General features: G+C 37.5%; 1 protein-coding gene across 5 annotated transcripts in view; it reads left to right on the forward strand.

Annotated features, from left to right (window-relative positions):
• THSD7A (thrombospondin type 1 domain containing 7A) overlaps positions 1-24563 on the forward strand; it is a 308856-nt gene that overhangs the window by 156534 nt on the left and 127759 nt on the right. For all 5 annotated transcript variants that reach the window (XM_030008044.1, XM_030008047.1, XM_030008048.1 and 2 more), the window contains one exon: positions 14174-15005. In XM_030008044.1, coding sequence (XP_029863904.1) covers positions 14174-15005 — 832 coding nt within the window. The remainder of the gene's footprint in view (positions 1-14173; positions 15006-24563) is intronic.

Below are 24563 nucleotides of genomic sequence, written 5' to 3' on the forward strand. Positions count from 1 at the left end.
CACAGCATAATTTCAGCAGTTTTGATGAACTGGGCTCTGCAGACACTTTTTTTCAAATCAATTTTTCCTAATTCCAGCTGCAGCGGCTTCTTGATAAGCACTCAGACAGTGTCCTGAAATCGCTACTACTGTGACTGACTATAAAGGATCATGCCCCTGTTTGTATATATAGATCTCTTCCAATACTTATTTTCTCCTTTAAATCAAACTTGCACATGGACTGTTCCTTCACCATGTAGAAAATGAGCTTCATGTTTATCTAATATTTTGAAGTAGTGGGAGGAAGAATTTTAAGAATCAATATATGTATCTAAGTACACATTGTTCAATGAAGCTTAAACAAGGAGATTTAACGCTTGTGGTAATCCGTAAAGAGCGCATTATAAAGGCTTCTCAATGTATACTTTTCTGCCATTCTCTATTTGTCATGTTTCTTTCTCTATTCAACTGGAGTTAATAATCATAAAAATATTTAGGAATTAATTTTTACTGTAGTTAATATTTAATGAAATGTGAATACATGTTACACATTTTAAGTTTATGGGAATTATCTATTAATTAAATTTTTAAATTCTGTAGATGGGTTTCATAATAAATTGTTCTTCCTGTCAGTTTTCTGATACAGAATCTCTGGCATGGAATTAAATAGCTATTTCTAGAAAGGTACAGACTTTATACTAAATTCTATAGTTCATGAACCCAAACCCCTAACAAATAGCATTTCCTTACTGTCTACCTGCTGGATATATCTACTCATGAATACATGATGTCTTTTAGTCTTTATATAGTGATTTAAACTTTGGCATAGTAAAGTTTGGGAAACTGAGTTTCTGGAAAATACATAATCAAATACTTCCTTTGTGGCTTTTGTATTTGATATTGATATGTGTGTATTTCACAGAATCACAGAATGGGTGAGGTTGGAAGGGACCACTGGAGGTCATCTGATTCAATCCCCCTGCTCAAGCAGGGCCACCTAGAGCCTGTTGCCCAGGATTGTGTCCAGATGGCTTTTGAATATCTCCAAGGATGGAGACTCCACGTTGTCTCTGGGCAACCAGTTGCAGCGCTCAGTCACTCTCACAGTAAAAAAGCATTTCCTAATGTTCAGACGAAACCTCCTGTGTTTCGGTTTGTGCCCATTGCCTCTGGTCCTGGCACTGGGCACCGCTGAAAAGAGCCTGGCTCTGTTGCCTTTGCACCCTCCCTTCAGGTATTGGTACACATGGATGAGATTCCCCCTGAGCCTTCTCTTATCTTCCCTTCTGTATTTAGATTAGATATGATATTCTGTCTGTGCTGCTCGGTGTTCATATTTTGTGGAAAAAAAAATGTTGCCAAGTTTTATCTCAGAGGTTGATAAAATGTTCCCTAAGTTTCTGCTGACAACGAGAATTTGGCAACAGTGAAGACCAGATTTATACCATTGTTTGTGAAGTATAATGGGTGCCTTTAAATAACCTGTAGTAATGTGAATTTTACTTTAGCATTTGCATGCCTTTCACAGAAGTATACTTGGTAGAGGAAGTACTATCTGGTTTATTATCTTTATTGGATGGGCTTTTAGAATTGTGGCTGGCTTTCTGAAAGACCAGAAATCAAAGGTTTATTTCTTTCTCTTCTTTACTTATTTTAATAGCAGTTACAAGTGACACCTTGCTCTGTCTTACCATGTTTTACTTTATGCTGAGCTCTCTGGAAGAATTTCTCTTTCCTGTAGAGTGTTGGGGTTTTTTATCTGCACAAGAATTCTGTCAGACCTACATGTTGTTGGGATTTCTTTCATAAAATTTCTAATTGCCTTTTTTCAAAAATTTAAACTAAAAGAATTTGCTTGGTAAATATCTGATTAATACTACATGATGCATATTCTGTCATATTTTCCTTTCCAGAAGCTTTCACAATGTCTGATGAAATCAAAGGCTTGAAGGCTGAGTGTGGACCTGTTTAGAGGAGAACAGAAAGGAAATCTGTCGTCTTTGAGGATAGGAAAATAGTGGTGACATAAAATCATTCTGGAGGAGTATTCAATGACATTGCCCACTGCTGAAATTTGACACTTTAGCACAGTTTCCAACAAAGCAGCAAATTAACAGAAAAGACAAAAATTCATTTCTTGTGTTTGCCTTTCTGGAGAGGAACATGCAGTTTGCCCCGATACCATATTTCTTTCTCAACCTCATAGCTTTGCACGTTTGAAGTCTTTGATGCCTTCTCCATCTCTCACCTTCTCTTAACTGAGAGGTTTGCCAACATAACAATCGAGTAAATGCTTCCAAATCTACAGAAGATCAAAGGTGATAGTAAAAAAAAAAAAAAAAGTTTTACCGACTATTTAGGGATTCTTCTGTCAAGATAAAAGAGTGAAAGAGGTGTCATTTTCTAGTAACATCTACTAAAAGATTCTGCTGTTACTTCTTATGAAATGACCTCTGAAGAAACTTTAGAAATCAAAGGTAGTACCTGCAATGGAAAGGTACGTGTTTTTTGTGCTACAACAGAAGACTAAGGCAGAGGTTGGTCACTGTGTTCCTGTCTCTGTTTCTTTGACGGGTGAGAGGAATTTTAAGAAATCTCCTGGAGATTTCTGGATGTGAGAGTATTCTTGTGATGGCCTCCTTAAAATACTTGTATACTTTTAAATTTTTGTAATAGTGATTCATTGCATTTTTAACAGGACATCTTGGGTTGTTGTAATAGATTAGTGTGATAATACTACATCAAGTTCATGTATTTTTAAGCAGAATTCACTGCTGCAATTAATGGGGAGTTCTGTTTAAAAGACAAAGTTATGATATGGTCTGAGATACTGAAATGACTGCCTACATTAATATTTCATAGAAGTTACTACTTATTTCTAAACCAGAAACTAAAAAAAAACCCTATTTACACAGAAGGGTTTGTTAGATATATTTCCAACATCACAAAAATAGACAAAAATGCTTATCTTAAGACAATTGTGCAACACATTTGCCAGATGGAAGTAAGTAATAGTGACTTTTTTTGAATTAATTATCTCAGTTGTGTCTGGAATTAAAATGATTGATTACAGAGCACTCAGATGAAGACATTACTTATCTGGCATAGATTGCAGTGACAGGTTTCATATGGTCCTGACAAGAATTCTTCAAAACTAATATAAATCTATTCTTGTCTGATACAGAGCGGCACCTGTATTTTGATTACATCCACATGGCTTAGTTGGCTTTCCTTCCCATAGTTTTAAGTACTATGTCTATATAATGAGAGCACCACAATTTTAGGGGAAAGTTGCCATTTAAAAATTGAAAATGGGTTTCACAGGAATTCAGCAAACTGTAGATGACAATGAATAATAAATGAACAGAGGATATGCTTGGGAGAATGTATCTCAGCAAGACATAAAGTCTTAGTGCACTTCAAAAGATTTATGACTGGATTGTTATTTCAGTCTAACACAATTTAAGTAATAAAATATTTAAAGGTAAATAAAAATAAATATATAAAATTGACCCTTTATGTAATGTTCTGTACTTAGAAAATGCAGTTTTATGAATCTTTCTTTGCTCCAATGAATTAGAAGAAAACCAAAAGACGACAGGTCCAGAACATTATCTAAGTGATATTCATTAAGTTCGGGTCTCCTATTTTATTTTATTCCATTAGTGGCAAAGAAAACAACTGTAAAGAATCCAGAGGTATGAGAAACCTTCCTATTTGATCCTTGAATAACTATATTGGCTCTCTTGTGTCCAAGGAGGCAGAGGGAAGACAGATGAGAAGTATGCACACTGTGCTCTATGTGTAAGATTTCTGTCAAGAGTAAGAAAAAGCAGCAGCTTATCGTTTGGGCTTCTTGCTTTTTTATTAAAAAACCTTTCAATGCAACTGGGATTTAGGGCAAAACTCAAAGGAAAGATATTGAGTAAACTCTGTGCTTCCAGGGAGGAAATGACAGAACATGTATTCCTACTGCTATTTACTTCTTGCACACCGGTTTTCATCAATACATCTAAATGGGCTTTAAAAATTCATATTGTTGTCCCTGCCTTACACAGAAGAAGCTGAAGTGCAAGGAGACAGAAATGGTGTACGTACATCATCCTGCAGGCTAGCAATAGGGCTGAGAGAACAATCTTTCTGACTTCATGCAACTAAATTGTAGTGTTTTCTTATAACCAACTTCCTGCTACATTGTCTGACATTACATCTTGCAGGAAGTCTGACCCTCTAAAAAAGTCAGTGCGCGAAGATACTACATTTAATTTCAGATGTCTGGTTTTAGTAGTGTAGTTGAAAAGCTGTAGCAGTAAATTTATTCCTACCTCACTGAAGGAGGTTTTTGACTTTTTTGCCCTTAGCTAGTGTAAGCAGAGACTGGGATTACAAACCGCTGGGCTGGCACAAGTGTGATGGCCTGTGTTGACGGATGCACCCTGTGGTTGTGGCAGCCTCGCAACTAGCACTTCTGGCCATCAGCACCACAGCAGGAGGCTACGATGAGCAAGGGAAAGAAATAAAAGGGCAGAAAATGAGACAGAAGCAAAAAAATAAAAGCATTCTCTTGGTGTTGATGCTAACTGAAACAGAAATATTTTGTCTTCTCTTTTTAATATATCAGCCTGCATGTACTAAAGAAAATCATGGTTAACAAACTGAATTGAAAAATTATTCATGATAGAAGTGAAAGTGATCTGATTTGAAGTCCCTGTGACCTGTTCAATATGGCTGATTACCACGAGACTTCACAAAAATAAACTCTCCTAATAGCACCAAGAAATTGGTGCTGCAACACATGCTGATGCCCGGGTGTCATGACAAGGCTAATGGTGTTTTTTCAATTGATCTAATTGGGGTTCACTCTGATGAAAAATGAAGGGCAAGCCTTAGCTGGGTGAATTAGTCTAAAAATCTGCATTTCCACGTGTAGTCACTGAGAATAGTACTAGCAATGAGATTTTCAGGTTAAGTGAGATGTTGTCTTAGCAGTATTTCAGTTAAAATTTGCTTTGAGATTTGTGAGTAAATTGAATATAAAATGCCAACAGGGAGAAAACAGTGAATCTTTGTTCAAAACCAAGAGGAAACCCTCATCTTAATCTATACAAATCAAATCCTACTTTTTAATAGGCAGTGGATCCTGAATTGGTTTTCTCAATAATCTATTTCTTAAAATCAGATTCTGATGCAGAGCGAGCTGTAAAAATCTACAGGGCCACAGATAAGAATAATCTGTTGCTCATATAATTATTGAGCTTTCATTGTAAAATGTTGATATTTATTCATGATTACAGTCTGTATAATTATTGGAGGTAACTGTTGATTTCACAGATTCACTCATAATTAGCTCTGCTGTTCATGGGAGTGGTTTTTGGTTTTTTTTTTTTCCTTGCCCACTGCATAAGAAAAAATAGGTTCATGCCATGTGCTTTCTATCATTACATTTCTGGTAGCCTTGCACAGAAAAAAAGAACAGCAAATTTAGGAGTTTCTAACATGATTTCTAAAACTGATCTTCTTTAGAAGGCAGTTGAAGAGCACATGGATGTTTTTTATCTGATGTCCATGTATAAGTATTAATTATACTAGAAGGGTTGTACTAATATGTCTACTATGGTGTGTGAGCTGGAAATGATGGGAAGCTGGGAGGGTACCAGGGAAGGCATCGTATATGCTTACCGTATGGATATATTCTTCAAGCCTCTGTTCTTTGTTGATGTAAGAGATGGGTCGTGGGGTAGGTAGGTCTTTGGTCTGACTCAGTATTGCTGTGTCAGGCAGGAGTTGCAGAGCAGCTTTCAACTGTTAGTAATCAGAAAAAACCAAAACAGACGTTGTAGGAGAGATACAAGCAAAGGTTAATAAAGCCTTTCATCCAACTTACAAAGCCTGCAATGGTGTTTGCTATGTATGGAAATCATCATTTTGTCAGAAGAGTGTTATCTGGTTTTTCAGACTAGAGAGAGAACATAAGGAGAGGAGAATGAGGAATACATTAGTATGGATTAACACCACCTCTAATGAAACTAAGAAATGTCCATGAACCAGCTTTATATGTAAACAGACTGTGTGCTAGAAGAAACTGTATTCAGTATCTTACAATATCAGAAGTATTTATTACAACATGACTACAGGCTCAAAGCAATGTAATTGCTTTGTAGAACATAGAAGCTCTTTTTCTCTTTAAAGCATGCTGCTTCAATTAAGTATTCCTTTCGTGTATTCATTCAATATTCATTTTGGCTGTTACTGCTATACTACATGAAGGAAAAATGAATAGTTAAAGGAACTCATGCTAAAAAAAAAAAGGTTTGGAGGAAGAACTGTTTTAAACTGAATAATGTTTTGAGAATTAGCTTAAGTTTATAATAAGCCTAAAGGAAAGGATTTCATTACAGGTTATGACAACAACACAAAGCCAGATAGTTCTGCACTGTGAGCTGTCAGCCTTTCATGTTTGTGTATGTGCTAGCATATACTTCAGATAATCATGTTGCACTACTACTGTGAGCTGGAGGCTCTCGATAGCTTTGGCATAGATAGCGATTTTCAGGGTGTTACGCTGCTGTACATTCAAATTACTTTGGGAAGAAGTGTGGTATGAAAAGTATAAGCTCTGATGCAGTTTATTTAATAATTTGAATCCACACAGCCAGAGCAACAAAATAAATATTAAACCGTGATAAATATAAGGAGGTGGCTGGCTTTTCTTCTTCTTTTTCTTCTTCTTTTTTTTTTTTTTTTTTTTTTTTTTTTTTAAGTGTTGAATTAGATTTTCAGACCTGGCTGTCTGGGGGATGAAGAACTAGCATTATATTAAATAAAGGAGAAAATTTTTGAGACCATTTTGTTTATTTGGGTTTTTTTTTTGTACTATGGAAATAGATACTTTTTACCCTTTCCATGTTTATAACAGATGAGAAAAAATTTCCATATATATTATAATTGTCACAGTGTTAAGGCAGAAAAAACACAAAGCAGACAAAAACCCCCTTTACCAAGTGAAATGTGGTATTAAAACTACAATGAATTATGGCAAAGGAGTAGGCCACTGCATCAACACTGGGAAAGCATGTTAAATTCAAAATTTTTTCTTATGGAGTACACAACCTCGTTTTAGACACACCAGTTTTCTAATAGACAAAAGGAGTACTTGGTGGAGGAAAATAAGTAAAATTTGGTTCCAGTAATTTGTGAGGTTCTAGTATGAAAATGCTCAGTTAGGGAAACACTGAATAAGCGTTATGCTTTTTGTAATGTTGATGTCAGAATTTAAACTGGTGTGGTTACTCTTAGTTTTATTTCACGTGTGTTACATTCATGATTTTAAGAGAAATTTGAAAACAGATGGATAATGTCAATTACCATGCCATTAGTAGTATCAAGAACATGTGTGAATGTATTTTCCCAATGGATATAAATAGGGGAAAAAATAAAAGAGCCCAGACTTATAAAGTGCCTTAATAATTATGTGCACAGCTAGAAAGATATCTAAGTGGCTGATTTTTGTATACTTTCAAATTTGCCTTTATCTCATTGTTTGAAAGTGTGCCCTGGAAAGTGGGGGAAACAATGTGAAATTTATAGATTAGATTAATCTACATCACTGTTTTTTATTGTTAATTCTTATATTTCCTTGTTAATTTGAGAAATGTGAACTTGTTCTTCAGATTCTGAAATGATTTGAACTGCAGTGTGGCTTACACTCTCCCTTATACTCTCAGGAATTAAAAAAATTAACCTAGGAGTCAAATAATTTGTAGGCATATTTGATACTCCATTATCTTCCTCTGAATCACAGGTGTTATGTTTTATTATGTTGAGAATCCTTTCCTTTTTTATCTCTCTTCCATATCCTGAATCCATTTTCTTTGATGCAGACACTGCCTTGCATGTTCTTTTCAACCTCTGAAAGAGGAGCTGAGAAAGACAAAAGCGTTAAATAGAAATAACAGTCAAGGTGATCCATAGCATTCCTGGAGGGGAGAGTTCACTGGCAAACAGAGCAGGCGGCAAGTCATACAGCACCCAGGGAGTCCTGCCATGGGTGGGAAAGATGCAAAAATAAAGGTTTTGTCTATCAATGATCTTCTGCTGTCTTGGCACTCCCGATAGTATAAATTACAGAATCTGTCTCTTCAGATGCACCCAGCTTGTTGTGTTGGCAGCATCTCAGATTCTATATTAAAAAAAAAAAGCTATCAATAATTTATCTAGAATTTTGGCGTTTTGCTGTACTACTTCTTCCCAGTGTAATATGCAACGTGTCTGTACCAGTGAGACTCAGTTTCCTGTTTAGACTTTCTCAGCTACTGCCTGTGATAAAAATACTTTGTTGCGGCAGGAGTTGTTTTTCCTTTGCTTTACACAATTACGGCAGCAAATATAGATAATATAGGTATACTGTACCAAGTTATAGACATGCTTATTGTATTTTAGTTTAGCCAAGCGGATCCGCAAGTGATTTGGCAGCAGCTCTGAGGCTGTTATATTCTCGGTGGCCTGCTGTTCATCCTGCTCCTTGACCGGCTCTGCTATCAGGAGCTGCAGTTTGCATTCACTGTTATCTCCTTCAAAGACTTCTTGATCTGTGTCTTTTTGACCTCTCTCCAGATTTACTGCTTAGGTTTGAACTGTACCTTGTAATACTGGTGTCCTTCTGACGCTCAGCCCTGTATCACCCAGTTAACCTTCATGGCCCTCATCACAACCATCTCATAATACAAAGAAATTTGAGGTCTCCAATATTGGGTAATGTTAGCTTGTTTCTGAACTTAGGAAAAGTAGATTTCTGCTAAACAGTCTCTCAGTATTCTCTTTAAATACAATCCTCTCAAAATAATGAAAACTAAGCTGCTCATTGTCTTGTGCAGTCCATGTCTCTCTCTCTGGCATTAAACTGTTAATGCTACTTACAATCACCAAACCAGTAACACAAAATGGGTCAAAACTAGTTCTCACTGAAAGTACAGCAAAATTCAGAAGAAATCAGTGGTGCAACTCTCATTTGTTAATAATGGGAGTAACGTCTTGCTCGATGTTTTAAGAGACGTTTTGAGTTTTATGTTTGGGGATAGAAGGAGGCTTGTTTTGTCTATTTTTTTGTATTTGCATGTGGAGAAAAGCTCGAGGGATTCTCACCTAGCCTTATTTGCCCTGGATTAAAGTTCAAAATAAGTTTTTTCTTCTTCAAATAGTGATAATTTTTATACCTGAAACAATGTTAATATATAAGATATTAAATACTGCGGTAGCTTACTTTGTTCTCAGTTAGCTGCAAAGCTATCAGTGCTTTAGTGGGGATTTTGTCTTGATTTTTTTACTCCATTGTGATCACTCCCTAAAATTTCAGAATAAACTTGCACTAATGGTTAATTCACTTACTTTCCTGCTCCCTGACAAAAATAAATGTTAATCCTCCAGAAGCTTAGAGGGAATCTTAATATTGTATTTTACAGTAATCTCTTTAGAAGACAAAGAATTACTAATGACATTTTAAACTCACTAAGACTTCAGTGACAACTCCCAACAACAAAGAAGCAAGCTTCCTATTTATTTCTGTAACTGCCATTTGTAATACGCTGATTAAACAAAGAGCAGATAAATGATGGTATTTTCATGAGACAAGTACAGCTCACTACAGGTAAACTATGACTCCCTCATCTAAATATGCTTAAAAAAAAATACTAAGAAAAAGTGCTTTGCATTCACAGCAGCAGCTTTTTTTCCCCAGTGCAAAATGGTTTGAATGCACATACATCCCATTGCCCAGGCATAACTGGATCAGTGCACAGCAGGGAGAGCAGCGTGTCTGCGTGAAGGCTGCTTCAGTGGGAAAGAGAGAACCTAAAGAATATTCATAAAGAGCAAATTAAAACATCATATGAGGCCTTGATTAGGCTTGACAGCTTTCCTAAAGACTTTCTGTTGTTCTTACTAGTGTTTAACATCAGCTGAGGATTTGTGAAAGAGCAGCCACCCCCCACCTCCTGCACCCTTTAAGTGGTGGTGGTGGGTGAGACTCTTTACATTGCATTCTGCTGATCTCTTTCATTGCCTAATTGCATATCTCTGCTACACTAGTTTCTGCAAGATTAATTTTATCCCAGAATTTCACATTTACAAACGATGTGGTAAATGTACTGCCCATAATAATGATATAATATAAAAAGCATGTTGCAGGTGATCTGTATGTGGTTTTCTCATACTTCTGAGGATCATTCAAAGCCTCTGCCTTCACTGTTTTTTCATCATGTATCTTCAGTGATGTCTTGACCAGCAAGCAAAGAAATATTGTAAGCATGTGCTGGGTGCGCTCTCTTCCATCTGTGGCAATGAGAAAAAAACCACAGTGGATTAGGACTACTTTGGGATGCATTTCTTGTTATTTGGACAAAGTCACAAAGCCCCTTTCCTCAGCTCAGAGACATTTCTTTTCCTGCTTTTCTGTGATTATTTTCAACTGAGAACCATGTCTGGCCTTGATGTTTGCAATGTGTTTGGGGCCACTTAATTTAGAAGTGAATCATTGTAGGTTCTTTTTATAATTGGTAGAGAGAGATGGGTACCTGTAAAGAGAGTTGCAGAGGAGCTTCTCTCTCTCTTTTTGTGAGGTCCATATAAAGAACGTATGGCAACAACGTTCCTCAGCAAGTGCTTGAGATTAACAACAGTGACTTTCCTACAAGAAAATGTGGATAACTTAACTGAAGATTTCAAAGCATTGTGCAGCTGAAAACTGATGAAATGTTGGTTAATGTGGATGCCAGAAATTGTTTTCAAAAGAAAAAAAAATTCTGGTATTTCTCAGAATAATTTTGGTCAAAGCAAGTTTCTGTTCATATTGCTAGAAATAAATTTTTTAAAATTTTATTTTTTAAAAGTTGAAGAAAGTAACAACATGGCAATTCCTCTTCTTCTCCCAGAATAAGACAACTTGGTTAAAGCAAGCTGTTAAGATTGCCGAGATATTCATAGGTATTTTGAAATTAATTCATTGGAAGTTAGCTTAAAACTCTTATTCTAAAGGAGCACTGAGTATGGAATTGTTAGGGGTTTTTCTTTGGTTTTTGTTTGTTTGTTTCCCCCCCATCTTCTATAACCCCAAAGAGAAATGTGGCTAGTTGTGAAGAATGGTACCGGTTACGCTTTTTTGTTCCTAATTGGTGTTACATTTTTTGAAGATGTAGTTGGTGGAGCCATCTACAAAGATGGGGGAGATTGCGTAGAAAAGAGAAAAAGTTTGAGAGAGTGGGGAGTATGGCAGGGAGTAGATGGCCAGACTGCAGGGGGAGAGGGATTTCTAGAGGTCAGAGAGCACAGGACAGTGTTTGTTGCCACTCAGAAAGTCACTGTATGGGAAGAAAGCACGGAGTCACCATGGAGGCTCAGAGGGCAAGGGAAGAATTGTGTATAACTCACTTTTTTTTTCATTTCTTGCTTTTGCTTTCACTTTGCGTTCTTTAACACATCCCCCCTCCACAAGTTTTAAGTTTCCGTGCAAATTAAATTTGGTTTGGTCAACTGTGGAAACCCTTTAGTCTTTTGAGGGAGCTCGCTGAGGAGAAAGCCTAAATAGATCCCTGCCCCAAAGCTGTGGCTCAGTTTAAGGCCCTGTCATAGTCATATAAAGAAGCGTGCAGTAAAGTGAAAATCTAAGCTTTTGGTCTACTTTTAGCCTTGTACTCTAAACAGATTATTTTGTATTTAAACTTAAAAATCAACTTCATGTAGATAAGGGAGAAGGTCAGATACATCCCGAATAGCTCTGTGTCAACAACTACATGAACCTAGAGATGCTGAGTAGTAGTTTGCTCAAAGGTTCATGTAAATGTGGTTTGTTGGTACTCACTGGCAATGCTTTTATAAAATTGCTTACTACTTCACAGCAAAAGCAAAATAATGCAGTTTAATACATGAGTCTGTGCACCTCATTGTTACTTTGGATCCAGTTCTAAAAACATTATTACAATCTATTGAAAGAACTTATTTTGGCCAATTATCACACTCATGTACAGATTTTTTTTCATATTTACATTGCCAAAGGCAGTAGTTAGTGCATTGAGACTGACATTTTTATCATTCGTATTAGTATAAACATGTCAATGAATTGGATTGTGCTTGACATCTAAGTATCTTCAATTTTTAAGTACAATGTGATTTCTTGGATAATTGACAATTGGAAATTTGGTAGAATCCCAAATGAGCAAACTCTTCATCTGGAGTACGGTAAAGACCTGATCTTTTAAAAAGAGAGATTTCTTCACTGAACACACAAAGTATACACAAGATGCAGTGATCTGATAAGACAGAAATTTGTAGTTTGCAAGATGAACAATTTAGCTTTATTTCAGTCATTATTATATCTGCTTTAGTTGGAGATTTTCTTCAGTCTATTCTTTTAAAGTTGGTGAGTGTTCCAAGTGGTGTTCTGGGGAAATGATATCTCTTAACTCAGTGTAAATACACCTAAATTAAATACAACAATGATTATGTCATTTGTGGAAGGCTGTTTAGAGATAACGTAGGGTAATCTTGATGAAATGGAAACTGAAATGTACTTGTATTTAACATACATTTATTTTTCTGGATAGCTAGCTAAAACTTGGAAACCCTAATTCAAACTTAATCTGCAAAAAATACAGATGAATTTCCATGGGCTGAATCGGGCTCTGCCAGCTGGCATTTCCTATAGAGTATTAATGCTTAGGATATTAGAACTGCAAACACATTGTTCAGCTGTGGTGTCTGCTTAAAAAAGAGGCAATGAGGAGCAGAGGCTAAGTGTATAGCCTATCATCAGCCCATTCCCAAACTGCTACTGAAGTTAATGTTGGATGAACAGCTGAAAATTGTGTTGAAGTCAATTAGAGTTTTAAAGCTCGTGGGAATCAGTAATAAGATGTGACTTCATATTCCCTCCAGTCATTGAATAAGAAAGTGTTGTAAATAATTTGTACCTGCCATAGTTCGTTTAACTTAGTCTTGTGCAGTACCAGAATTATTCTGTTAACCTGTTTTGGAAATAATGAAGGCTCAGCCCAGCATCTCCCACAACTTTACTCACACAAATAGTCTTGTTACTGGGGTCATTCAGGTGAATGAGAATTGTGTGGCCTGGCCCCTTATTTCTTCATGGAACATGAGCACTCCACAGTCAGAAGAATTGTCTTCTGTGTGACCAACTGTCTGCAGATGGACATCTTTTCTTTGGGAAATTGTTGCAGATTTTTTTCGGAACTGCTTGTTCTTTTCCTCTTTCATAGTAAGTCAGTGCACAGTGTGTATGAGGGGAGGTCTTAAAAACCTGAAAAATACAGGTTTTTTACCCTCTGATTTGTGGATTTTGTGAGTTGAACCAGGTGAATATTACAGTTTTTAACAACGGGAAAAGCAACCATATCAGCTTTCAAGGATATAGGTTTTTATTGGTTTTGTTGACACTAATTATGACAACACATCAAGTATTTACCACAGACCTTAGAGATTTAAAAAAAGGAATAACTTCTGTTCTTTGGAGAGTTACCAGCTGGTATGTCTCTGTCTTCAAGAACTTATTCCGTATAATCACTTCACAGATTGTGTGGAACAAACACTCCTTAAGTGGCTTTTAATTTTTATTTTAGTTATAATAAAGGAAAGAATAGAAGTGGCCTACCTGAAATTACTTCTGTTTTTCAAAATGTAATATGTTGTTGTTCTCATTATTTAACACAATATGGAAGGAAGAGAATACAATATTAATTGGCATCAGGGTATAAAGAGTAGTGCAGTAGAAATGGGAAGCAAAACCCAAAACAGTCCAGAAAAGCGTATTCATGCAAGTGTGAGAGAAGATTAGATCCATGTCTTGGCTGGGAGGACTTTGGCTCCTATCTTTCTAGTCGAAAATACATGATGACCTTGTGATTGCTCGGATCTTAGTCCTCTAATGTGATTAATTCCTGTGTATGTTCTTGAAATTAAATATTTAATTTGTCTAGGACAAAAAGTGAAACGTATTTGTAACCCTAAAAATAGGAGATGAAGAATAATCCCATACTTGTTTTGTGTTTTCCAAGTTTGAGTTTCTACAAGAATGAAATTCTTAGAGATGTAGGAAATACAAAACTGGTTCTGTGAGCTCAGTTTTCCTCTGCACCATGGCAGAGGAAAAATTAAGCGTGCAATGTTAGCATCTTCTCTTGTTTTCCAGGTCCATGGGGGAGATGCATGGGAGATGAATGCGGTCCAGGTGGCATCCAGACACGAGCGGTGTGGTGCGCCCATGTGGAGGGCTGGACCACGCTGCCCACGAACTGCAAGCAGCTGGAGCGTCCAGACAACCAGCAGAGCTGTTTTCGGGTCTGCGACTGGCACAAGGAGCTATATGACTGGCAGATCGGCAGCTGGAATCAGTGCCGGCCTGTCCTCTCCCGCAGCCATGAGAAGCCCCTGGAGTGCCTCAGAGGGGAGGAAGGGATCCAGACAAGGGACATCACCTGTATCCAGAAGTCCAACGGGGTTCCGGCTGAGGATGTCATCTGTGAGTACTTTGAGCCAAAGCCCCGCCAGGAGCAGGCATGCCTCATCCCATGCCGGCAGGACTGCATTGTGGCCGAATTTGCCCCCTGGTCAGAGTGCTCCAAGACCTGCGGCAATGGGCTTCAGCATCGAACTCGGCACGTTGTGGCTCCACCGCAGTTTGGTGGGTCTGCTTGTCCTAACCTCACCGAGTTTCAGATCTGTCAGTCTAGCCCGTGCACTGCTGAAGAAAGCCTGTATAGCCTAAATGTGGGACCCTGGAGTGCGTGTTCAGTGCCCCATTCGAGACAAATAAGGCAAGCAAGGAAACGAGGGAAGAGCAAAGACAAGGAAAAGGACAGGGAAAAGGCAGTTCGGGATCCTGAGGCTCGTGAGTTAATTAAGAAGAAGAGGAATCGAAACAGACAGAATAGACAGGAGAACAAATACTGGGACATACAAATTGGATACCAAACCAGGCAGGTCACATGTACTCACAGAAATGGGAAAACTGCCGCTCTGAGGTAATCACTATTTATTAATTTGCACATCTTTATTTTTCTCTGTTTAAAGTAAAGCATGCATAAGTGCACACTGGTATTATTTTACACATGCCTGAATCTCAGTATGGGGCATACACTATTTACAATATGAACATCCCTCATCAAGTTCAAGATGTTTCTATAACATGAAACATTCAAACTTTGCTAGTGACCATGCTAAGCATCACATAAATGTGCACTGTTAAACTGTGCTAACTCCCTAGCCTCTGTTTGTCTAAGTAGATTTCCCCCAAAAGCTTGAAGATATTTGTCCAATGTCTGCTCTGTTCCCGTGGGTTCAGGCAGGTTTTTGCTCTCTAACAAGCCACGCATGTTTGGAAGACACGATGTTGTTGCTTCTAAGGCTCTGGGCACAAAGACTAACAGGAAACTGGGCTGGGTCAGACTGACAATAAAAGTAGAAAACGGAGAGAAAGATGCTGCATGAGAAGGCAGTATCTATTCTTTCTAGTACCTTTTGTTTTGAAATAGAAGAGCATGAAATATTGTTTGCCCTTCTTGATTCCTATGGCAAAATTCCTGAAAGGGTGACTGTGAAACCTCTTTGTTTCTTCCATGTACTTACTCTTTTTCTTTCTCATTTGCACCTTTATGCTGTCTATCTGGTTTTGTTTGATTTGTTTTTTGGTTTTTTGTTTTTTTTTTTTTTTTTAATTATTTATTATTTTACTTGTCAAGAGTTTTGGCAGTCATAGATGTTCTCATAACTCTTACTGTAGGCTTCTGGGTACATTTCTGCAACTGTATTATCTTCCTTCTTTGTTTCACCTGGCATTCTCTTGCTAGCTCATGTTTTTTCCTTCCTGTGCCCCAGAATGTTTTTGTCCAACTCAAAAATCTTCTTTCAGTCTAGTCTACCTTTTTCTCTCTTTGATGTGATTCTTTCTATTTCCTTCCCTCTAGTTCAATGCATGATTAATCAATTTTACTTCAACTGTGAAATGACTAAGATATCTTGCTGAATGAGGCTGACACCCATTGCTGCTAGGTTAGTGTTTATGAACTTTTTTCAGGGTATTTTACTTTGGAGTTTTTGTTATGCCAGTTAAACATTCTATCACAGAACTTGTAATTGCTTCAACCTTTCCTATCAGAAACCATATATTGTAGTTTTTCAAGTGTAGTAAACATTTTTTTAGTATATTTCCTTTCAAAAGAGGATCCAGAAGTAAAACAGGAAAATGATAAGAGGTCCCTGGCTTAAGGGAAGAACTGAAAGATCTGGGTTGTTTAGTTGGAAGGAGGGACATACAAGTGAAGATGTGAAGTGTCTATGAGTGTGTAAAAACCCGTCACAAGGACAAATGGAACAAACTATTCTCCCTATATTATGAATGTATAGGAAAAGCAATAATGGTGTAATTACAGCAGTGCTGAATGAGGTTAGACTTCTCAATACTGGGAATAGTGAAGCTGTGGAAAGGATTGCCTGGGGAATGTGTGGCACCTCCATCTTTGAAGGTTTTTAAGAATAGGCTAGAAATGCATGTGTCAGTAATGACACACCTCGAGTAACTCTTGGTTAGGGAAGAAGGGCTGACTGCATAGTTTTTTGCAGTCTCTTCTAGCTCTGGTTTTCTACAGTTCTTTCATATTTTGACCCACACTTGGATGAATGTCTGCGCAAGGAATCTCAAAATGAGTTCTTTCAGGCAGTCCCACATGCTGGCTGCAGCACTGTGTCAGTGCTGGTACAGGAAGAGGGTGCCTTTACCCCTTCTTTTTCCAGCCTCACATCATGCAGCTCACACTGTGCCTAGCCCAGGAACATCATTATCCTTTAAATAGAGGGAATAATTTATTAAACATATCAGTTCCTAGCAGATAGCAGCCAGCCACTCTGTTTGAAAGTTCCCAAGTTTTCTTAAGGTTAAACAAATAATTCAGGACTACCACATTAAAAAAAGGCGGGGGGGGGGGGGGGGGGGGGATGAGACAAAGGAGGGACGACGTTCATATGCTGAGGTTCTGATAAATGGTAAAAGAGAGTAAAAGTATAATTGGAAGTCAATGGCATACTTTACTCCTCATCTTTACACTTGCTCTTGAATTCACTCAGATCAGTAATGCTGTCTTAATTTCAGATACCTCAGCATATTATACCATATACACACATTTCAGGCTGTAGCAGGGGAATGGATGAAATCCACTTGCCTGAGGCAGTGAAACAATAGATAATAAAACATAGGAGTGATTCTTCACAGAAGAGAAAATGATACAAACGATGCAGTAGACATTTTGATGTCTAATGGGTATAATCTTATGTTGTAAATGCACAAAGGATTTCTAACAGTCTTCCCATCAAGTTTAACATAGAATCTTTTTTTCCAGTTGCATAGTGAAAACAAGAAAATTTGGTTAAATGACTCGTGAGAAATTCCGGCACTGATACTTTGGCTTTTAGAGACCTATCTATATATCCATCTCTTTCATTTATGCTGCACTCTTCACTAAGTGGTCAAATGCTTCACTCTATGATTGGCATTCCAGAATCTCAAGCAATAGAATTATTTTTTCTGCCCAGGTTGTCAATTCAGGCAGCATTTTATAAGCTCTGTCATATAGTAACAGTGTTACTAAATAATATAGACAAGTAAGGTGACTGGAAAACCTGCTGTGCTCATGTGTAAATGCTCTTCAGCTTGAATAGTCCATTTTCGGGGAGTTTTGACTTTAACAATCAGAAACAATCAGCCCCCTGGCAGCATGACTGAAAGAAGGAGAAAAACCCTCAGGCGAGTAATATTTTTTGCAGAGGTAGCAAAATTGGTATAGTATAAAAAGGGTTTCGAAAAACAAGTTTCAGAAGGGTGCTCCAGAGAAAATGGTTCTGTAATGCTGTCAGCAAAACTTCAAAAAGGCAAATTCTCTTGACACATCAGCACACCAGGCATGGTAAAGAGAAATGAAACAAGAAAATCAAAGTGTAATTTATACACTTTATTGCCGAGTGAACAATACATAGTCTCCCGTGAAGAATGAAATATTGGATTTTGTATTGCTCATTCTGCAATAATGTATGTGTTACATGGCCTATATTTGCTTTATGTTTCCCTTAGTCTGAAATTATGGAGCATTGAAAATATTTTAAAAATAGAATTGTTGGAGAAGAAAGAATTCAATAATTAAAGCTGACTTACAAAATGACTGCTTTGGATAGCTAACAAAACCTGGACAGTGTTGCTGTTAGTGTAAAGGACAATACTGACCCTCTGAAGAGTTTTCTCTTTTTTTTTTTTTGGTGAAAGTGGACTTTGCCTGAGGTCCCACAGAGAGCCATTAGACAACAAACTATCAATGTAGAGAAACACAAAATGTGTAAAATTTAATTTTGAGTTACAAATCTGCTTGCAGTATTACAAATTGTGATGATTGTGCCTCATGTTAAGCATATAATTTTCTACTGTGATATATAATCTGGTTTTGCTTTCATCTGCTTTGCCAAATTTTTACCATTGGGTCTCAAACATTTCCTCATAATTGTCCTCCTGAGCAGGCTTTTGGGGGAAAGTTTACAAAAAAATGCTTAGGCCATTTTTGTACAAGTTTAAGAAAAAATATTTTGTTGTAGCAGTGTTTAATTCATACATACTTTACTAAGATGCTTTATTGAGAACTCACTGGATTGGGAAAAGAATTGGATATTTCGAAGGACTGGAGCAGGTTATAAGCACAGACATTTATAACTGTAAGAACATGGAACAGAACGAGAGTATCTTCTTGCCCTGTATGTTTCTGCACTTTAGCAAAGATTTTGAAATTCACTGACAAAGCGCATCAAGTTCCCCCATTGCCCTTGGTCCACAGGCGCGGGGACAGCCTGCAACTGCCAAGAATCATTGAGCTCAAATGGCTGCAAATGGGGCTGTCATTAAAGCAGTTCTGCAAGGATATAACTGCCCACTTAAAAAACCCCAACAAACCCAAACCAAACAAAGTCCCCGGGAATTTCTGCACTATTTCCTTTCTCTTTCTCCATCATTCGGATATGGCTTGTTTATCTTGCTTAAGCTGGGACCAAAACACCCCTGTCTGAATGGGGGGAGAAATGGAGGAGACCAAGTACGAAACTGTCCACATCAGCTCTTTGGCTGCAGTCCCCAGAACTGGTTAATATTCCCTTGGCAGCACCTTTGTGGCAGAGACCTGTTTGTGAAGCTGAACTTTATTGATGAATTGAAGTGAGAATTCAAGAAACAGTAAATTTTTAGATCTATTCAGAGCTTTTAATTCTTTGTTGGGAAATAATCTTATGCAGTAACAGCAGTGGAACATAATGGTGGGAAAGAAAAGCATCCAAAACTTAAGAAATGCTGACCAGTTTCTGGGCAGATTGGTTTAGCCCTTTTACGCATTTGATCATATGGTTGTGTTTCATTTGTCTCATCTCTGTCCTTCTCAAAAAGATGTTATTTCTTTTCATCCTCCTCACTGATTCTGTGCATTCACGAAATATCTAGCAAACTACATCCACACTTTGTAATGAATTAAACTCTCTTGGAAGTTTCCATAATGGTCTCATTGCAGCGCTTTACTAACTTTCAAGTTTGGGAGAGTTTGAGCTTTTATTTATTCCAATATTGTAGTTGAGACATGAGAGATGACAGTAGGGCCAAAATTATTCAAATGTCTTGCTAATTTTGAGCATCCACTTTGAGGTATATAATGCCTGATTTTTCAGCTTACTTCATAGACCTGTAACTGCTTAAATCACAGCCACTATATTCACTAGTGGCCACAAGTCTTAAGCTGGATACCCAGGGATGGAGCAATTAGAGAATGTCCAACTGAGAGTTTAGGCCGATGAGCAAGTGATACTCAGGATGTATTGGCAGAAAAAGAGAGAGAATGTGCTTCTCTAGGACGGCATTTTAACTTTGTTCGTCTTTCCAGGTCCTGAAACCTCCTAATCCAAGTGCTCACCTTCCAAATCATGCAACAAATGCCTCTATCCACTTTATGGACTCACTCTCCTTTTAAGTTATAGACTGTGTGGAGGAGGATAAAAAAAAAAAAAAAAATCATAAGCCTGTTGCTTTCTTTATGCCATTGATTTGGAGAAGCAGGTGAGTCATGCTGAGGTATATGCTGTCAGAGAGCAAACAGAAGAGAGATTCAGACCCATAATATAGCAGCTCAGTTTGTTGGACCCTGTAATACATTCCTTGCTTAGAAGATTCTCTGTACTTCTCTGAGCTGCTCCCTGAAGCGACAGGCAGAAAGGGTGATGGGTGTGAAGGTTGCAGTGTCTAAGGTGGAATAGCTTCAGGGAGACAGGTGTGGGAAGGAGAGGGACTAGCTATGCAGAGAGGACAGTTTGTAGAGGTGAAGGAGCATAAGCAACTTTTAGCTTGTTCATTGAGGACCAGATGGAAGCATGCACGTCTACAGGTGTTTTTTATGTTACTGGAAAGGCAGCTCTGTAGCTGTTTTTGTAGAGGAAGCCTACAAGCTCACCACACTGTAAGGGTTTAGGAGCCATAAGTGGTTTAGTAACAGAACATCTGTAAATATCACATATTTGGATAATGAGCTATAGACATCTTGATAAATTAACTTGGAATCACTTAGAGCACATGCTATTAACAAATGGGAACAGGGAAGAAGAAAGTCATCTTGGAAGAAAAACCTCCAGATAACTAAAAACTTCAGGGTAATTGTCAAATGCATCAGGATAAGAAAAATGTGAAATGCTATTAGAGAAACAGGATGCAAACATACTGCTTTCCTACCATTTTCCACTGTGCTTTTAGAATTTCCATGAATTTGAAAGTCAGAAGCATCCTGTAGATTTTTAATGTGATTTTGGTGGAGACAGTAGTTTCTGTGGATATGCATAATATTATTCACTGGGTGTTCCTTCCTATTCTAAGTACCTGCTCCATCATCTTACTGAGGCTGCTGTTTTGACAGTGGCTTGTCAGTATTAGTATACATTTGACATACCATGCCAAAATCTAGAGTTAAGATGGAAACGTACACACTGTGCTGAATAATTGAAACAATAGCAATGAACCATTTCTTTCTCCACACCATATTTTAACTCTTTTCATATAGTGAACAGTTGTTCTGTCATTTAGATATGACATTCATATATTTCTGTGCAAAGCATCAAGATTGGATGCCTTTCTAGAATATATTTTTTATTCAAATACATGTAATTGGTCTTACTTAGCAAAAATATAATAGCTTGTAATGAAATGAGGGTCGAGCTACATGTTCCGATAATCTCTAGTGGCCATAAATCCTGTGCATGAATGAATGAATTCTATGAATGAATGCTATGTTTAATTTCTAGCCTTAATTTAGTAAGACATTAAGATGCACAGTGGTAAATGGAATTAGGCCCTGAGATCTTTAACAAAGATTCTCCTACACTGTACTTTTATGCATCTTTTCTGTCGCATTGCCAGAGAATTTTTATGTTAATTGACTTTAGTATGCCGAAATAAACAAAACTCTCAGAATATGTATCAAGCAATATTTTCCTAAATTTTGGACATCTTTATATTGGTATCATATCGTAGTCTGTAAATAGTCCCGTAAGGAACAAACTAGAATGTATTATTTGTTTAGAGATATTTTGTTCTTTCTGTTATGTGACTGCTGAGCATAGTCAGGGACATAGAGTATGCCCCTGTTTTCTCAATGAGCTTTATAAAGTCATGGTACAGCATGTAAGCTGAGCATCTTCCTGGGAGATGCTGTCCCCCAAGGAGTGGAGGACTGCATGGGATGTGAAGTCACAGAGTTCTGCTTCACTTGCAGATCCCCAGAATGGCAGAGTTGGATGCCTAACTTTCAGTGATCCCACTGAAAATGAAATGTCCAGCCTACTTCCTAATACTGACCACCTTTTTTCCAAATGTTGGAGACTGAAATGAAACCAGTGATATTGTCAAAGCTAGATATCAATACAGGGAACAAATAAAAAATAATACCTGAAAGACAAATGATATTAGTAATGTAATTTTTTTAAAAATTTTAACTTTAACTTCAATATTGCATATTTTTATTCACAAAGTTTGGCATTGTGTTTATTTTTCTTTGCCGATAACTCCATGAATCTAACTGTTAGTTAGGGTCAAAGTAAATGCTGATTAATGCTATGTAACAAAAATTCCCACTGACAAAGGGACACCCCCCTGCAAAAAAGAAAAAGCTTTAGTAAGTAATCTGTGTAGATTATGGCCAAATAACCTGCTCTACCAATTTTAAATTTATCTACAGCATGGGATGTGCATACATGTCACTATCATTGGACTGTGAAAGATAGTACCTCTCCCTAAAAACTTCTGCTTTCTTGTCTCCTTAGACACTTATGGTATCTGCAACAGCCCCACAACAGCTGTTGTTGCCACTTGTTTGGGTGTAGTAGAACTTCTTGTTGCTTTGCCTGTATTAGCCAATATATTTTTCCTTGACACAGCAGTTGTAATCTCGGGGGTTTTTTCTGCCATAATGTAGAAAGCCTGAGTGGTTTTGGTTTTTTCAAAACTGTTTTGGCTGTGCATCTTTGTTGGCAGAATTAATTAAAGTTGTGAAAGGATCATGGGAAAGTAGTCTTGTGAAAAGCACTTAGGTGGACAGTACTTGAATTGTAAATGAATAAAAGTGGCATCATTGTTTGTGTGATTATAACAGCCCATTATACTGTAAGGTACTAACAGTTTCTCAGAACAATGTACAATATGACTAATACTAAACAGTGCAGCTGTAGGGAAAATGAATCAGGACTATGTCATGAGGGATAGTCATTACATTTGCCACGAGGAAAAAATACGGGCACTGTATTTTCACTAACTTTTTAAAAAAAATAAGTGTGTACCAACCATAAACTGAAACTCTCAAGGATGACTAGACTTTACAAGTTACATTTTACATCTTCAGAGTAACTCATGGGGGTTATCTAAACTCTGGATTTAAATCACCTTTCTACTATTCCTGCTGTCTAGTACCTGCTAATTAAATAGAATTATTTTTTTCATTTAATTTTATTTATGAGAAAATAAACTATTTTTTCTTTATACCGAAGAGTTTATCACAATCTCTTTCAAAATCCAGCTATACCTTTGATCCAAGAATGGTATATAGAGTTCATTTGATTGTTTTGCTTTAGAGATTAGTGCATCCAACAAAGCTGTATGAACTCTGAGGAGGGCACTACATAGAAGATAAATAGCTTGTTGCAACACATTGCAACATTGTGCTTGATTCTTGTCTCCTTATGTTAACTCAAAAATCCCTATTACTCATACAGAGCATCTTTTAAGGTTCCATGGTGGTCAGATAAAGGGCAAGAAGGAGACCCTACACATGCAATATTAAGATCTGGATTCATTCAAGGTTGCCGTAGAAAATTGCACACATGGGTACATATATTTCAAAGCTTGATTTGACCTTCTGACTCAATCAGATTATTTCTGTGAGGTAGTCCTGTTAGAGGGTGTGAGGATCTAGGCTGTGGGACTGCCCATCAGTAGTCAGATTTCCCAGCAGTGTAAGCCTGAGCTTTTCTAGGATGCAATGCTAATGAGTGGTGTGGTACATTTTACCCCTTCCCTGTGAGGTTGCAGTTACAAGAGGCAGATGTGGTCTTTGGAAAGTGATCTGTACAGTCTCACACTTCTTTTAGCAATCTACTGGGATTTAAGCAAACTTTAAGCAATCTACTGAGATCCTCTCTACTGAGAAAAGTAAAATATGCTTGTATTCAAATCCTGCTTTAATTTCTTTATGGTTTTAAGGATTCTTTGGGAGTTGGACAAATGTTCATTCATGGCTGTAGGATGTCTTGCAAGGACACTGTTTGTCCAGCTTAGTGGTTTGTTTTGGTGGGGTTTTTAATTGTTATTTTTTTGAATCACAAATTTATTTTCTGATTCTTTTCCAAAAGCTTCCTCTAGCTTTAGCTTGCCCTTCAGTCAAAACTGCAGCCTCTACGAGCCTGCTTCTGTGTATTTGTGTGTGTAATTTTTGTTTTCACGTGCTAAACTAACATCTAGTTTTGGTGTTCTCTAAGCAATTTGTCACTGTTCCAAGTCTTTCTGCAGACAAGTTTGTTTGGTCAAATGGGCTTGTATGTCAATAGTTTTCATCTTGTCACTTGGTGGGAAAGATTGAAAACCATTTTGCTAATGGTATTCAGTGATGTAATGTCTCATGAGATGAGCAAGAGTTCAAGAGACACTCTCACGGTTCCTGATGATACAGCTGGTTCTGGGAGATGCCTGATGGTGTGCAGGACATTCAAGGCCAGGAAATGGTTAAATTATTCTGCTCTGAGGGAGCCCTCTGTGTTTTCTTCTATCTGCCAGTTAGTCTTTGCTTTTCTTCCTTTAGTATTTACATGAAGCCACTTAAAAACCTGTTAAAGGATTCTGGATTTCTTTAGCTTGTTGATTATGCTTTGATCTGAAACCTTCAGAAGCAGCTCCCTTTTTCTGCTGAACTTCCTCATATCATACTCAGTATGGGTTTCTTCCAGGCAGTTAGCCTATCTTTTGGTTATGTCATCTT

The sequence above is a fragment of the Aquila chrysaetos genome, chromosome 3 (genome assembly GCF_900496995.4).
Source record: "Aquila chrysaetos chrysaetos chromosome 3, bAquChr1.4, whole genome shotgun sequence".
Classification (NCBI taxonomy): Eukaryota; Metazoa; Chordata; class Aves; order Accipitriformes; family Accipitridae; genus Aquila; species Aquila chrysaetos.